Below are 15193 nucleotides of genomic sequence, written 5' to 3' on the forward strand. Positions count from 1 at the left end.
AGATTGGAAGTTTATAATTATAATGGGCGTTTAGGTGAGGGCCTAGATATTAAAAAAATTTGACAGTCAAGATCTCAAGAAGCAGTAGTTGCACTCCATCGCGATTGGAGATTGGAAGCCAAACTCATTTCGTTGAATTTTCACTCTCCAAACAGTCATCCGTGTGTACTCTGTGATCCTTGTTTGACATCGAAATCAATATCACTACTTGATTTTCCTCTTACTCTAATCAAAATTTCGAGTAATTCCCCCTCAAAAGAAAGAAAAAAGAGTTCCACTATCTCATTCTCATCATCGGTTTGCTAGATCAAATCTAGTGCATGTATCTCTAGCTTTAGCTGTAAATCATTATTTCTAAGCGCGAAATTTCTGTTCTCTTTTGTTCTCCTTGATGATTTCATCGAGTATGTTTGAGGGTTTCAGTGCCATTACGATATTTCTTCTTTCGATAGGATGAGTGGTCCGTCATATGGAGCTAGTACTCCAAAGACCTTCGATGCATATCCGAGAGTTGAAATTGATATTGAATCTTTAGGGTTCAGAAACCCAAGAAGAGCAAGAAAATCTGAATTGAACCTCATCAAAATGTTTAAATCAATTACGAATCGATTCAAGTATTATTTCAAGTTGCATCCTGTTTTAGTGTTTTTCCTATCATTGTCATTTGGGGTTACAATTTTAACCATTATTACATTATACGAGAGTCGTGTTCGATTAATGCGTACTTATAGAGAATTCGATGCGAAGCCGGATAATTATCCGCTCCCAAAGCTTAAAAACCTTGTAATGGTTGCTGGGCATTCTGTATATACAAGTAGTAATTGTGGGAAAGTTGATAGTGAAAATTCGTGGTTTTTGGAGTCGTACCAAAAGCATCCCGGTCAAGCTGCTACGTTTTTGTCCCATATAAAGGAGGGTGTTGAAGTTGCAGCTAAGGACAGTCAGGCATTGCTGTTATTTAGTGGGGGAGAGACTCGAAAAGACGCCGGTCCTCGCAGTGAAGCCCAGAGTTATTGGCTTGTTGCTGAATCAAAAGGGTGGTTTGGTGAGTTTTTCTTATTGCCTGTCTTTGCCTTTTCCTAATCTGGTATTTAGTTGAAAAACTTGCTATTTATGTATAATATGTCTGATTCATACTTCATATATGAGGACTTTAATTTGTGATCAATCATTCTGTCTAAGTAATTATTGATATCTGATCTTTTGATCACCCTGCAATGGTACAATTAGCTTGTCGAACACTCAAATTATTAGGAGTTTCTTAGTTATTCGAGGAATTGCTTTGAGTATTTTGCCATTGCCGTTGTCACTGGCTTAAGCTTTACTCATTTGGCATCTCATGCAGCAAAGATCCTAAATTTTGACTAATATTGTAGTTGCGAAATGGCTGAACAGAATATTAGCAGTTCTCATTGATGCAAGTGGAGATGTGTGTCGAAAGTTGAGCTTGTTTCGGCAAGAACAAGTCTAGTATTTAGCAAGGTATTGGAATTATACATTTTTAAAAAAAGCACATATATTCCAAGTCAAAATTGAATTGTTGAAACAACTGAAATCAAAGGATTGAAGGAAGTTGAATCTCAAAGCTCAAACTTGAAGAGCTCAGTGAATTTGAAAATGAATTATTGAGCTTTGGAGTGAAGGTTCCAAGACAGAATTCCAATGTAATTGATGGTTAGAAATTTTGGAGGTCATCTAATAGTAGAACAACTGAAAGGAGACAAACCTAACGGAATTAAGAGAAAGATGAGAGGAACTAAGCTATGTCAATTCACAAGTTATTAGTATGACCCTTAGAGTTTCCCTTGGGAACCAAGTACATGAACAAGCTGATGGAGTTGACTCACAAGGTTTGGGTGTGAAACCAGTTCTTGAGTGAGCTGGTATTTCATTCATCTTGGCAAGTGAGAAATGAGATCTAGAATTCACTTCATGCTGAATTCCTAGAAGATATTTTTTATATATATTTTGGGGGAGGGGGGATGATGGGGGATACTATTTGCCTTGTTAATGTATCTAGTTGTCTATAAGGTTGTTTTGCTTGAGAAGAAATATACATAACTTACAATTTCGATGTGTTCATATTTTGGCTGACCATTTATGAAGCAATGCAGATAACCTTCCATCCATATGTTAATTAATTTAGTTTGGCCATCCGACTGAGTGTGATAAGCTGTGGTTTTGTGGAGATGAGGTCCTTGTAATTTAAAGAGCTCCTTCCAGAACACACTGTGGTAAATTCTGTCTCTGTTAGACACAATGGTGGATGGAAAATCATGAAGCTTAACTGTTTCTTGGTTTAAAATGGCTACCACACTAGCAGCTTGCTATGAATCCATATTAGAGAGAAGGGTAGTTTGGATATTATCTACATTAGTTAGCTTAGGGACCAAGCTAGGTAGTTTTGTTAAGAAAATTACTATATATATAGGTTGATTAGAGATAGAAAAGGATGTTGCAAAATTGTTAAGGAAAAATTGGGTGAGCTCTTGTAGTTTAATTGGGGGAGAATCAAGCCTATCAAAAGCTTGAATATCGGTTACATTTGCTGTTTTTTACTATTATCGTTCAATCAAAGTTTATCTTCTTCCTTAATCTCTCAATTTTATTATTATAATCTGTCCAAGCTATGTTAATTCATAGCAAATGGTATAAGGGCAGACGATTCACGGAGGTTGATTGCTGATTTTCAGTTTTTGATTTTTACCAAAAAAAAAAAAAAAAACTGCAATGGAGTTTGCCGGAAGAACTGTAGCAAAAAAGATGCAAATGTGGATCAATGAGGAGTTCGCATACATCACACACAAGAGAGATCGAGGATTTTCAGATCTCGAAGAAGAAAGGAGGATCCGAAGAGAGCTTCAACTTCCAGAGTTGAATCATGGAATTGGAGGACATCTTCCATTTTTTCTAGTTCGATGAGTCGACGAAATTAAAGGCTGCCACCATGACTCTTGTGGGAGACGCGCATTGGTGGTCCGAATGGGAACACCGACGACGATCGTTTCATGAGTGGAAAGAACTGAAGGCCCTCGTGTGGCGATATTTTGGTTCGACATTGACGGTTTCATGGCAATCAGATCTAGAGAAAGGAAAGGTGGTGGTGAAAACGAACGTTGTTCAACCGGAGAAAAAGAAGTTGTTAAACGTGAGTGTTAGCCAAGGGTTTGAAATAGTTAAGGGCTTAAACCGTGGTTCTGGTGCTTATTTAGGTGGCTTGACTGTCCGGTAGGAGGAGAAATTAATGTAAAACAATTGTTGAGCAACCCTCGAACCAGACCAGAGAGTAGGAAACAGGCCGTGAAAACAACCACCAATGACTTTCATTCTAAAGCACTTTTGATGACAGGTTTTCTAATGGGCTCAATAAGTCTAAATCCACTTTCCCCCACCAATTCTAAAACCCATTTACCTCTCTAATTTTACTCAGTCCAAACCCGATCTCTCTTCCCAGTTTTTCATTTCCCATTTTCCTTCCCTTAAGCCCAATCTGCCACCATATTGCAAACCCACTTTTGAGAGCCTTGCATCTAAAACTAAACTCACCCCTCCAACTTATATTTCTGCACCCAAACCATCAAACCCAACTTTCCCGCACCAAATTCAAAATTACGTTTCCATCTTTTCCTCCCACCTCAACCATAACTTTATACTCTTCCATGACAACTTTCATTTACCTACAACACTCACCAATGAGGACCTTGAACGCCAATTGAAGCCGGGCATCAATTTTCGACAAAACAATGTCAACTGCTGCCGAGGCCGGGAAAGCGCTGATTACTATCCACCTTGAGGACAAGGTGGAAGTTTGGGCGGCCGGTAATGCTATGAATCCATATTAGAGAGAAGGGTAATTTCATATTAGAGAGAAGGGTAATTTGGATATTATCTACATTAGTTAGCTTAGGAAATAAGCTAGGTAGTTTTGTTGAGAAAATTACTATATCTATAGGCTGATTAGAGATAGAAAGGATGTTGAAAATTGTTAAGGAAAAATTTGGGTGAGCTCTTGTAGTTCAATTGGGAGAGAATCAAGCCTCTCGAAAGCTTGAATATCGGTTACATTTTCTGTTGTTTACTATTATCGTTCAATCAAAGTTTATCTTCTTCCTTAATCTCTCTATTTTATTATTATAATTTGTCCAAGCTATGTTAATACATAGCACAGCTCTGAATGGGTGTTTCAAGGGTAGAAAGTGACTGTACTTGGTGAGTCTATCCACCACCACAAGAACTGTAGTTACACTAGCTGACCTAGGGAGACCTACAATATCCATAGACAAATCTTCTAAACTCGGTTAGGTATTGGTTAGAATTGTAAAAGGCTAGCAGCTTTTAAGGAAGTGGTCTGTTGATACACTTTGCAAGATTACACATACTGAGTGATGGCTTTTCTCATGCGTGGCCAATACCACTCAGTGGCCACTCTATGTTAAGTTTTTAAATCTTCCATATGTCTCTAGTAAGGGAGTCACTCTATGTTAAGTTTTTAAATCTTCCAAATGTCTCCAGTAGGGGAGTTATCGGGAGTATGGTACTCTTGCAAAATCTTCACCAAGGCTGATTTTCTTCGTAGCACAATGCTCCCTTTGAACCTTAGTACCCCTTGAGTTGGATGATGAATCGAAACTCAAGGAACATAGAAGTGATAGAATACTCAAGAAAGCCACAAAATCAAGGATAGTACCAAAACACAAGAACATACTCAATGTTTTGGGGTTTTAGGCCAATTGTGAGACCTACTCATCTCTCCTAAGCTTATTACTCAAGAACACATTCAAAGTAATAAGGGTAAGTTTTCACTTCGGACACACTCAAAGTATAAATTGGAAAACACTAGGTTTTTTTATCAAATCACAAAACTAATTTTCATTGATCCTTTGCTCTCATTATATAGAGAAATGGAGCGGCAAAAGGAAGCCAAAAGAACCCCTTGAAAACTGTCCATAATGAATAGCCATAAGGAATTACAATACTCCACAAATAATGCCCATCATTAACCCATGAAACACTCGTGACAAATTTGGGCTTGAAATTAACAGTAAAATACCACTTACAACCTTGGCTTATAAGATAATCTAAATTTAATAATTTGAAAAATCATCTAATTTTAATATCTTGGATTGCCTTGATGCACATGTATCATTCTCTCTTTCATTGGAAAAAATTCAACCACTAATTTGGCCAATTCTTATAAATCGATCAAAAGAAATGAGAATCTTCTCAAATAGTGTATGCTGCACCACGGAGCCCAAACACATGTCAAAAGAAGTTATTGGAACATCATCTCGAGCCTCGACTTGGTGATCATGATCATGATAAACAATGCTCTCATCAACCACAAAAGTTTGATTTAACCAATTCGAAGAGGGTTCAAAAATGGTATCAAAATGTTTCACAAATACTTTCTTTTGTAAGTTCCAAATAGCAGAGTCAATACGTGACTCCACACCAACATCTTCCCTCAAAGAAGGAACCACAAAATTTTCCTTAATCTCCTCTTTTTTAGTTGTTTTTTTTGGCTTTACTCAACAACAACTTTCTCTTCCATATGATGCCCTATAAAATCATAATCATCCCCACGTTCATGCATGATTTTTGTTTTAGGAAAAGAATTGAGAATCAGGTGTTGACACATTTTCGCGGCTTCTTTTATCTCACGAAAAGTCAATCGAATATCTTCAGATTTCCTATAGATTGGAGTGTCATCTTTTTAAGTTACTTGCAAAGCCACGCCGATACCATCAATTCCTTCTCATAAATGGATCTGGTGGGAGCCCTTGGACCTAGCAACATACCCTAATATGCAATAGGGTGACTGTGTTTCAACAACACTACACCCTTAGTTTAAAAAGGCGCAAGGCGCGAGACGAAGGGAGGCGTAAGGCGCAAGGCAAAGGGAGGTACAAGTCGCAATGCGAAGGGAGGCGCAAGGCGCGCACATCTTGTGGGCGAGGCGCACGTTTGGTGCAAAAAAACCTTTATAATAAGTTATAGAACATATTATATGCTTAAAACAGCATAATATTTTTAAAAAATATAAGTTGGTGTAATTAAATATTATAAGTTACTTGTCAGCTACAATAATTAAGTTAAAAAAACTGTATATTTTTATTTTTGGAATGAAAAAATCAATTTATTTTTGGAGGAATTGAGAAGGCTAAGTGGTGCCTCATCAGTCATCAACAAGAATAGAAGAAGGAAAAAAAGAAAAAGAAAATCTCAGGAAGTAGAAGGAAAAAGAAAAAAAAAGAAAGGAGAAAAAGGGGAGCACGTGACTTTCCTCAATTATTATTTGAAAAAAAAAAGATAAAGGGAGTGGATCCCCTCTACAGCTATAGAAATGAAAGAAGATCGACAAACTTCCTTCAAAAGAGAAAAAGAACATAGAGGAAGAGAAGAATATCGAAGAAAGAGAGAAGCACACCTAAATATAGCGCGTCGGCACCGAAGACCGGAGATGTGGTGCCGGAATTTATGGTAGATTGCTCACCGGCTCTGTCCCCTCCGACGAGGGGGTGACTATCAATTGCCACCAAATAGGGTTTCCTTCCAAATTAAGGTTTTATTCCAAATTAGGGATCCATTCAATTTGATGAAATTCAATGCAATTACCAAAGGGCTTTTGCTCAAAATTGGTACATTAAAGCCAAGTAAGTTTGAATTTGAAGGAATTTTGTTTCTTTTTCCAAATTCTCCACTCAGATCTACTCTTTCCTCTCTGTATTGCGCGGTGCGCCACCTTTGTACTGTACTGAAAGCGGCCAAGCGGTGCGCCGCCCACCTCTCAGAAAGGCGGCAAGAAGCGCGCACCTCTCATCGCCTGACGTGATTTGCCTCGCGTGATTTTGATGAGGCGATTTTCTCAACGCCTCTGCTGGCTAGGCGCGCCTTGGGCGCGATATGTAAAACTAAGATGACACGAAACCCAAATCCACAGGCATATGTCTCCAAAGCAAAAGGCTGGTAGAAATTAGGCATGGCTAACACATGGTAGTAACGAGAGCTTGTTTGAGGACTAGAAAGGATTTAGAAGTAACTTTGACCATCCAAAATTATCCTTCTTGAGCTGAGAAGTAAGGGAGCAAGATAGCCTTCACAAACTTCTATTAGTAACCAGTGAGGCCAAGAAAGCCCCTCAATTTCCTAAGATTAATTGGAGTGAGTGCAAGGAATCAAGGGTTACCTTCTATCAGGTAGGCATCAAGTAAGGAAGGGGTCCAGTTAGTAATTGTCTTGAGTATGTTATATTTTATGTTACTGATGTCAGGGAATATTCAATGAGTAGGAAGTAGTGTGAACATGTGTATGGGGTAGGGTGTGGTCGTCTTTAGTCTATAAATAGAAGTAAGGCTAGAGAGAGAAAGGCATTCAGAAATAGTGAGGTAAACACATGTGGAGAGCTTTGACATCTCGAATAGTGAGAAGGTTGTATTGATCATTCACATAATCAATCAACTTGACTATCTTTCCCTTATGTATAGAGTATTTCCCTTAATAAAGTACCCGACTTATTCCCCTAGCCAATGGTAAATATAATACCTAAATTACCCTCCCCCTAATATTTGTTCATTACAATGATAGCTGCCATTAACATGTCCTTGATGAGCCTACCAATCTCATCCTTTTGGGTATCGGTAAGGTTTCACACCGAGTGGATTTGTCCCTTGTTTCAAGGTATTGTAATGCTCATGTTCGCTTATGTGTGGGAGTCCAATAGGCATATTGAATACTTAGTCCTAAGTCCGCAAATTGTAGGGTCAAGTGGTAGTTCAATGTCCTCATGTGTGGAAAGTGGCTCTCCTTCGAGCACATTCATCTCCACTAACTTTCCTCTCTCCTTATGAATGATTTTCAATGTAGGATCCCCTTTGAGGATAACAATTACATTCCCCAATGGGAACTTGATTGTTAGGGTTTCTAATTTGTGGATATAATACCCAGCTTCTCAAGCCATTGGATACCTAGGAACAAGTCTGAATTGGCCAAAGAAAGGGGAAGGTAATCATGTAACACTTCAATGTGTTGCAATTGTAATGACACTTGTTTGCATTTACCCTCACCTTGCCCAACCTCTTTAGTCCCTAAGGACATGCCAAAAAAAGTTTTTGAAGAAGTGATAGGAAGATTTATGCATTGCATAATGGTGGTGGAGATGAAATTATGTGTAGCGCTGGGATCAACAGTGACCGGCATTGGTGTCCCATGTATTTCCCCTTGCATTTTCATTGTTTTAGGATCGCCGATTCCCGTAAGAGAATTGAAAGAAATTTTGGGTTCGATAAGATCTTCATCGGGTAGGTTATAGGTTGAGAGTCCACTGCCGGGTCTTTCTCAAAAGCATCATCCTCCTATGTGAGTAGCACTCTCATTTTCTCCTCCCACAATGGTGGCAATGAGTCCACTTTTCGTCACATTTGAATTACAATCCCTTTTCCGAGGACTTAATCCTTCTTCTTTGCTGCTGAAGTTCTGAAAGTTTATGTAACAAACCTCTCCATGAATGCCCGCCTATCTTCATCACCAACATTTTAGCAATTGTAATGAAGCAATTGTAAATGATATTCAAGCTTTCGAGACGCTCGATTCTCCCCTAAATGAACTCTTAAAAGTTCACCAATATTGTCAACAAATTTCAACATATCTTCTTCTTTCTAATCACCCCTATTTATAAAGTTTTTCCTAACAAACATCCTACCTAAAATACCCTTCCTCCCTACGATATTAGTTCCTAGCATAAGGGTTAGGTCAACTTAAAAGAGCTTATATCGTGCTTGGGCATCACATGTAGGGATGTCAATGGATCAGGTTTCGGGTGTCTCCAGTAAATAGAGACCCATATCGAGATTTTCTGAAGTGATGTAGTAAATCAGCAAAAACAGCAGAATTAAGACTTTGAACAAAGAAGAAGAATGTAGGTAAGGTTTGGTCGTGTGTATAAATAAACCCTAAATGGGTGAGTAGGATATTCAGCTTTTTTTTTTTGAAAGGCCTAATCCTCTACAATTACAGCATGACTTACAATATTTCTCAATGCCTTCCTCTCTCCACTATTCACCTATTTATATTTATTACAACTATAAGATGCTTTCTCTCTCTACATCATTTTGTATTCCTCAATCTATAACTAACTACTTAAGTTTCAACTTCTGCTTCCCTATTTCTCAACTCAATTCCCAGGAGCAATTAGTCATTCTTCCTTCTGCTTAAGTGAAACTTATGGCAGGGAGTGGGTGTGGCGAGGGTACAGCACAAATGGACCCACACCTGCCTCAGACCCAGACCTACCGGGTCTAGCGGATCCAGGGTATAAAATGGGTCCCTCACAATTAATGCTAAGCATGCTACTAAGAGAATAAAAAAGCATTAAAATTACAACCCAGAAAAAACTAATCTCTTAAATAGAGATTGGCTAAGCACAGGGCCATGATTGTAAGCCGACTAATATGCAAAAGAGGAACCATGTGGTAAAAAAAGAAATCCATAATTAAGGTTTTATGTGTGATTATCTCTCTCTCTTTCTTTTCCCTATATCGTTGCTCTTCTATTGTCTCATTTGTTATTGACACGCTTGGTCTGCTTACCACATCGTTTATGGCCCGACATGCCATTAACTAGAAACAAGTAACCCATTATGTATCCTACTCGCTATTTCTACTCCCTGATCCATCCAATAAATAAGTCTATTCGCATGCCTATCAGATGAAGGTTGATGAAATTCAACTATCTTAATGTGCTTTCTTAGGGACATTGCATGGTTTTATTTTACACTTAAAGTGAAGGTTTCACATGTAACTAATAATATGTCTTTTTATTCTTGAATCAGTTAAAGTAGTTAATTAGTTCTAGATAATAATGAACATGTAAAGTGCTGAAATAATGTTAGTAATCCGGTTAACTAGGCTCCAAGTAGGAGAGTTGTCATGAGTCGTATTTTAGGCAAGTAGAAAAAACATATTTTTGTAAATAAGGAGATCTCTTCTTATTAATGTCGAGTGATTTTTATTAGGTTAATGGAATGTTTTGCATATCTTTCTTAAATCTTTTTATTCCTTAATTTTAGGCTAGATTCTAGGCTAGTTTTTTATGGGGAAAGTTTCCATTTATCTATCGTGTATTATTCGACCATGTAGGTGTTTGGGGAACAAGGTTTTTCTTGCTCATCTTCTATAAATAATACACACCTAGTCTGCTAAAGAACTATAGTTGATTTTGATAAATTGTGAGCTTTGCTTATTTCGGTTGTTAACCAAAACCAACACTTGTTGCTACTTGTATTCATCTTCTAATTGAGATTAGAAGAGACCCTCTAATTCTTGCGAGAATCAAGAGTACTATCCTTGTTTTTACTTTTTATCTTCATTATTACTTCACAAAATTAACACAAAACATCACTTAGATTTTCGAGTGAGTGAACTTTGTGATTTTTTTTGGATTGAAATTCACATCAACTTGGTATCAAAGCAGTTGGGTTGTGGAGGGGGTTGTGGAGGCTTGTGAAGGCGTATAGGAGCTTGGATCTTGCTAAAATTTTGTGTGGTGAAAGTAGATGTCTTGATATTCGTTGTTTTTAAATTTTGTGAAATGGAGTTATTACAAAGTCAGAGCAACTAGAAACATTTGCGCAAATTTTTAGGCAAAATTCAATTAGTTTTAAGGAAAACTTTGGGTAATTCATTCTCCTAGCATACAACGACTTTTGGGGTATTTCTTGGCTTACAATTGGACTACTTTTTGTCTAGCTTAAGATTGAAAAGTTTCATAATTTTTGAAGAACATTTGCTAATTGATTGAACACATTTTTGACAAGTGTTCAAAATCGAAGTATTATGGATCCGTCTTGGGAGAATTGAAATTGCAAACAATTGGCTTTTGTATTTTTGAGTGAAATTTTGGTCGAGTGTTTCAGACATGTAGGACTACATGGTGACAAATTTTCATAAGATTTGGAGTAGTTTTGCATGGATTTCGATGCGTGAACTTTCAACAGAATATCTGGGCAGTTTTGTGTTAGTTTGAGATTTATTCTTGTGTATGAATGATTTTTGCTCTTGTATTGGATTCGATGTGCAATGGTGTATCAACCTCTTTTAAAGAGTCTTTTAAGAGATTGGCTCGACAAGTATTGCAAGATTTTAGATGTCCTCCAACATTTTTAGGATAGATTGGCACAACTTCGAAAGGGTGAAGTGGAGATTTAGATGTTGATTCAACGACGAATAAACAAACAATTAAAATTCTAAAGATCTAATTCTTGTTGATGATGAAGTCGTGGAAGAGTTTGTAGAATTTGTTCTTGATGTTGAAGAAGAAGAAAAGACCGAATCCATTTTCACATTTGGACAATGAAGATTTGTTCTTAGAGGTTCTAATCATTGGAGAACAATTACCTACTTCATGTCCATCTGATTTGTTCAAGAAAGATAAAGTGTTGCATCAACTAGTTAAAGTTTATGTTCATACGGATTCAAGTTCTCAAGACATAGGGTTGTTTGTTCGAACTCAAATTCACATCAAAGGGTCTAATAATATCATGTTCTTCAATTTCAAGAGTTTGCTATGTCTTGGATCTTAGCCTCAAAGAGCTTCTTGTGATTGCATAGGTAAGTTTGTTTATCTAAACCTCCCTACCTGCCATTCCTTGGGCGCTTTGATGCAGGCGTTAGGTTAGTTGTATGTAAGGTATGGTGAGTACTTTCAGATTTTCCGGAGGCTACACTATGAAGTATGAAATTGCTGGAATCTGAAAGCTTATGATGTTTTGTGAGTTTCAGATGCCATAACCTTTCCATCTTAAAGGGTAGAAGTGAATGAAAGAAATCTTCTGCAGCTGAATCACAATTAAGCTGTTGTTTCCAATGAGATACTTAGAGGTGTCCTTTCAAATACGCTGCTCGATATTGGAATACATCTGGCTTAATACAAAGCACAATAACATTTCACATCAATTGTCTCGTATTATATCTGTGAATTGCCCTCCATTGATGCTTGTTACTGTGCTGTGATTCATGCAGGGGAAGGAAATGTCAGGGAGAGAACACTTACTGAAGAGCATGCAAGGGATAGTTTTGAAAACCTTCTCTTCAGTGTGTGCAGATTCCGGGAGCTCACAGGCACTTATCCTCAAAATTTAACAGTAAGTTTGTGTTCATGTGCATCAAAAAGTTTGTATATGATATATATATGATAAGGAAGACTTTGCAAAGCCTCCTTTACAGCATTTCATAACTCTCACTTGAAAGCCTGATTTGACAAGCCTACTGGTAGATAAGTTAGACTTTTATGTCCCGTGCTCATTAGTCTGAAAATTTTCAGATTGCTCTTAAGAGAAAATTGTTAAACTTGACATAATATGGATCTGGGCATGTGCGGTGTTGATTGTTGACCAAAAGATACACCATGAAGGAAAGTGAAGAGTTAGGTTTATGGGGATTTTAGAAGGCGAGGATGTCAAAGATGCATTCGAAGAGTTAGCATATAGCAATAGATTGATGTGAATGGAGGAGGAGTATTTGGTGGATGACCACATAAGAACTAAGATAAATTTTTGGTTCATGCAGCTGACCACATGTTTTTGGATTAAGACTTGCATTGTTGTAACTTATCATCTTTTAAGTTTTACATTAATATCCCTAACTTACATCTTCGATGTTTTTAATGTAATTTGTAAATGTTATAATTAAGTTGGTTAACAGGGTCAATAACTAGACTTAGTTGTGGATGCAATCCATGCAAAGACACATTGAAACTTGATAAAAGAAGTTTCAGATTTTATCTTGATGTGCCATCTAGTTCTGTCAATATGCCCATTCTAGTATGAGCTTTCTATAGTCAATATATGATGCGTGGATGAGTAGTATGTTGATGAGGAGTCCTAGTTCTGTTAGGACATCTATGTAGTGTCCTAGTTCTGTTAGGAGACAATGTAGTTTAATTGCTTTATAACTCTTTAGTTTGGTGATTGAATTAGGCGTGTAGGTTAATCTTTATCTTATTTTGGTTTATGCTTTATCTTTAAGCTTCTTAGTGCATCAGGGTTAGGACTCTTGTGCTTATATGTAATCAACTAGTATGAGTAATAAAGGAGAGATTGTTTTGTGAGTTTAACCTATTCCTTGTGGAATTAACGTTTTAGGAGAGAATCCAAAGCTTTAGCAGTGAATGCAACCCTAGTTATTATCAAACCTTAGGATTTGATAATTCCATATCCTTGTTACTTAGTTTCTTTAATAATTAAGTAACAAACGTCTGATTAAGACTTCAAGAATTCGACCATAGCCCTAAATAGTGATCAAGAATTGCTTTCTTGGTTCAAGATTTATTCAAGATTCGTTAAAGATCCATTCTTTTATTCAAGAACTCAAAGATAGCCTTCAAATTCACATCAATATACATACTTGTGTTTCAACAGAGGATCATACAAGGGTTTCATATATTTGTGGAATCTGTCTTTACATGTAGGTGGAGGATGATCAGGGTGCAAGAAGAGTGTTTGTATTTTTTATCAAACTTGTGGGTCATACATAAGTTGCTCAACATAATGGGGATTGATGCTAGTTGAGATTGGTAGTCATTGGCCTTTTCTGGAACACTGGAAGATAGGGAGCAACAGTAGTCAAGCTTTGTTTGGGGGGGGGGGGGGCATGAGCAGGGTACACTTGTTGTGGCTTTACTGAAGGCCTCTGCAGATTGGCTGCAGATGGCTACCATAAGGGAGTGAGGTCGGGCAATTGGGGTGTCTTTATTTGTCTTCTGAGCTTTTATATTTTATTTATGTAAAGATGATCCAATGGCACCTTATCTGCTCCTCTCAGCTCTCACCTTTTGGCACTGTTGAGTTCCATATGGAGTTGCAGCATGTTCTGCAGTAAGGATTTGGTGCTCCCATCTCATGAAAAAGTCGAATATAACTGATACAATGCGTTAGCCTTGCAGATGCAAGATCTTAAGGAATTTTTCACTTGAAAAAAAATTAATTTCTCTATATTTGTTTGATAGTGTGTTTTACGAAAAGAGAGCATCCTCTGATTGTGATTTTGTCTAGATCAGATTCTGTTGCTGGTCCTGCTTGGGGAATATTTAATGCCAATTATAAACTAGTTTTTGAGTTCTTTTCTCGTCGTCGTCGCGAGTTTTCTTTAGTAAAAATAAATTGCCTTTTGTTATAATCAGGTTGTGAGTTATGATTTCAAAGAGGAGAGGTTTGCGGCACTGCATAGGCTGGCAATTGGGTTTCCTGCATCAAGGTTTTTCTATGTAGGCACCCCTGCATCAGAAACTTCTGAAGTAGCTGCAAAGAAAGGTGAATCATTAGTGAGATCTCAATTTGAACAAGACCCATATGGATGCCTTAGCTCGCTTCGTCACAAGAAGTTGAGGCGTGATCCTTTTCATCGGTCAATTCCATATCCGAATGGTTGTCCTGAAATTGAAGGCTTATTCAAATATTGTGGAACATCTTTGTTTGGGGGTCCTCTCCCATGGAGCTAGTATATATCTCTTTGTGTGTATCCAACCGGTGAAGTCCACACATTGAACTTCTGAATGTTGTATTGCAGATTTGTTTGGTTGACAAAGAAAAATCATAGGAAGTGAAAGTCCTGGAATAAGATAAAACTGTAAAGTTTGGTTGATAAAAGCAAACCTAGTAAGAGGTTTTACTTCTCACTGGAGGAAGTGTCGTGCCTAATTTCTTCTAAGGAAGCAGAATTTCATGTTTGATAAAAAACTTCATAGGAAGTTTTACTTCTCACAAAACTGGAAGCGTCAGTGCCTAATCTCCTCTAGGTAAATAAATGAAGGAAGCGTCGTGCCTAATCTCCTCTAGGTAAATCCTAATCTCTTCTAGTTAAATAAATGGAGGAAGCTTCGTGCCTAATCTCCTCTAGGTAAATAAATGGAGGAAGCTTCGTGCCTAATCTCCTATAGGTAAATAAATGGAGGAAGCGTCGTGCCTAATCTTCTCTAGGTAAGTAGAAGTTCATGTTGAAATTTCTTATCATGCAATCAATCTAATAACTTCTTATACTTCCGAGGAATTAGAAACTTCTTTTCAACTATAGTCTCTGAAAAGTATACTTATTTGCCTTCATTCAAATAATCACTCGGATAAGGACGATAGCATACCAAATAAAAGAGTTGGACATGCTCCTTCCATATATTGTCTTGAAGAAGATATGGAGATACTTCATGG

General features: G+C 37.4%; 1 protein-coding gene across 1 annotated transcript; it reads left to right on the top strand.

Annotated features, from left to right (window-relative positions):
- On the top strand, positions 1-14667 carry LOC104903330 (hypothetical protein). The gene is made up of 3 exons (XM_010691345.4): positions 1-1045; positions 12015-12136; positions 14173-14667. Exons 1-3 carry the CDS (start codon positions 454-456, stop codon positions 14488-14490), a joined length of 1032 nt encoding a protein of 343 aa, XP_010689647.1. The 5' UTR covers positions 1-453; the 3' UTR covers positions 14491-14667.
- The last annotated feature ends 526 nt before the right edge of the window (positions 14668-15193 follow it).

This window comes from Beta vulgaris, chromosome 9, assembly GCF_026745355.1.
Source record: "Beta vulgaris subsp. vulgaris cultivar EL10 chromosome 9, EL10.2, whole genome shotgun sequence".
In the NCBI taxonomy this organism is placed as follows: domain Eukaryota; kingdom Viridiplantae; phylum Streptophyta; class Magnoliopsida; order Caryophyllales; family Amaranthaceae; genus Beta; species Beta vulgaris.

What these genes read in the sequence shown, in the direction of transcription:
- LOC104903330 (XM_010691345.4), top strand. Translation starts at nt 454, where the DNA reads ATGAGTGGTCCGTCATATGGAGCTAGTACTCCAAAGACCTTCGATGCA. An exon ending in TGAATCAAAAGGGTGGTTTG is followed by an intron (nt 1,046 to 12,014) that starts GTGAGTTTTTCT and finishes TGATTCATGCAG; the next exon opens with GGGAAGGAAATGTCAGGGAG. An exon ending in CTTATCCTCAAAATTTAACA is followed by an intron (nt 12,137 to 14,172) that starts GTAAGTTTGTGT and finishes TGTTATAATCAG; the next exon opens with GTTGTGAGTTATGATTTCAA.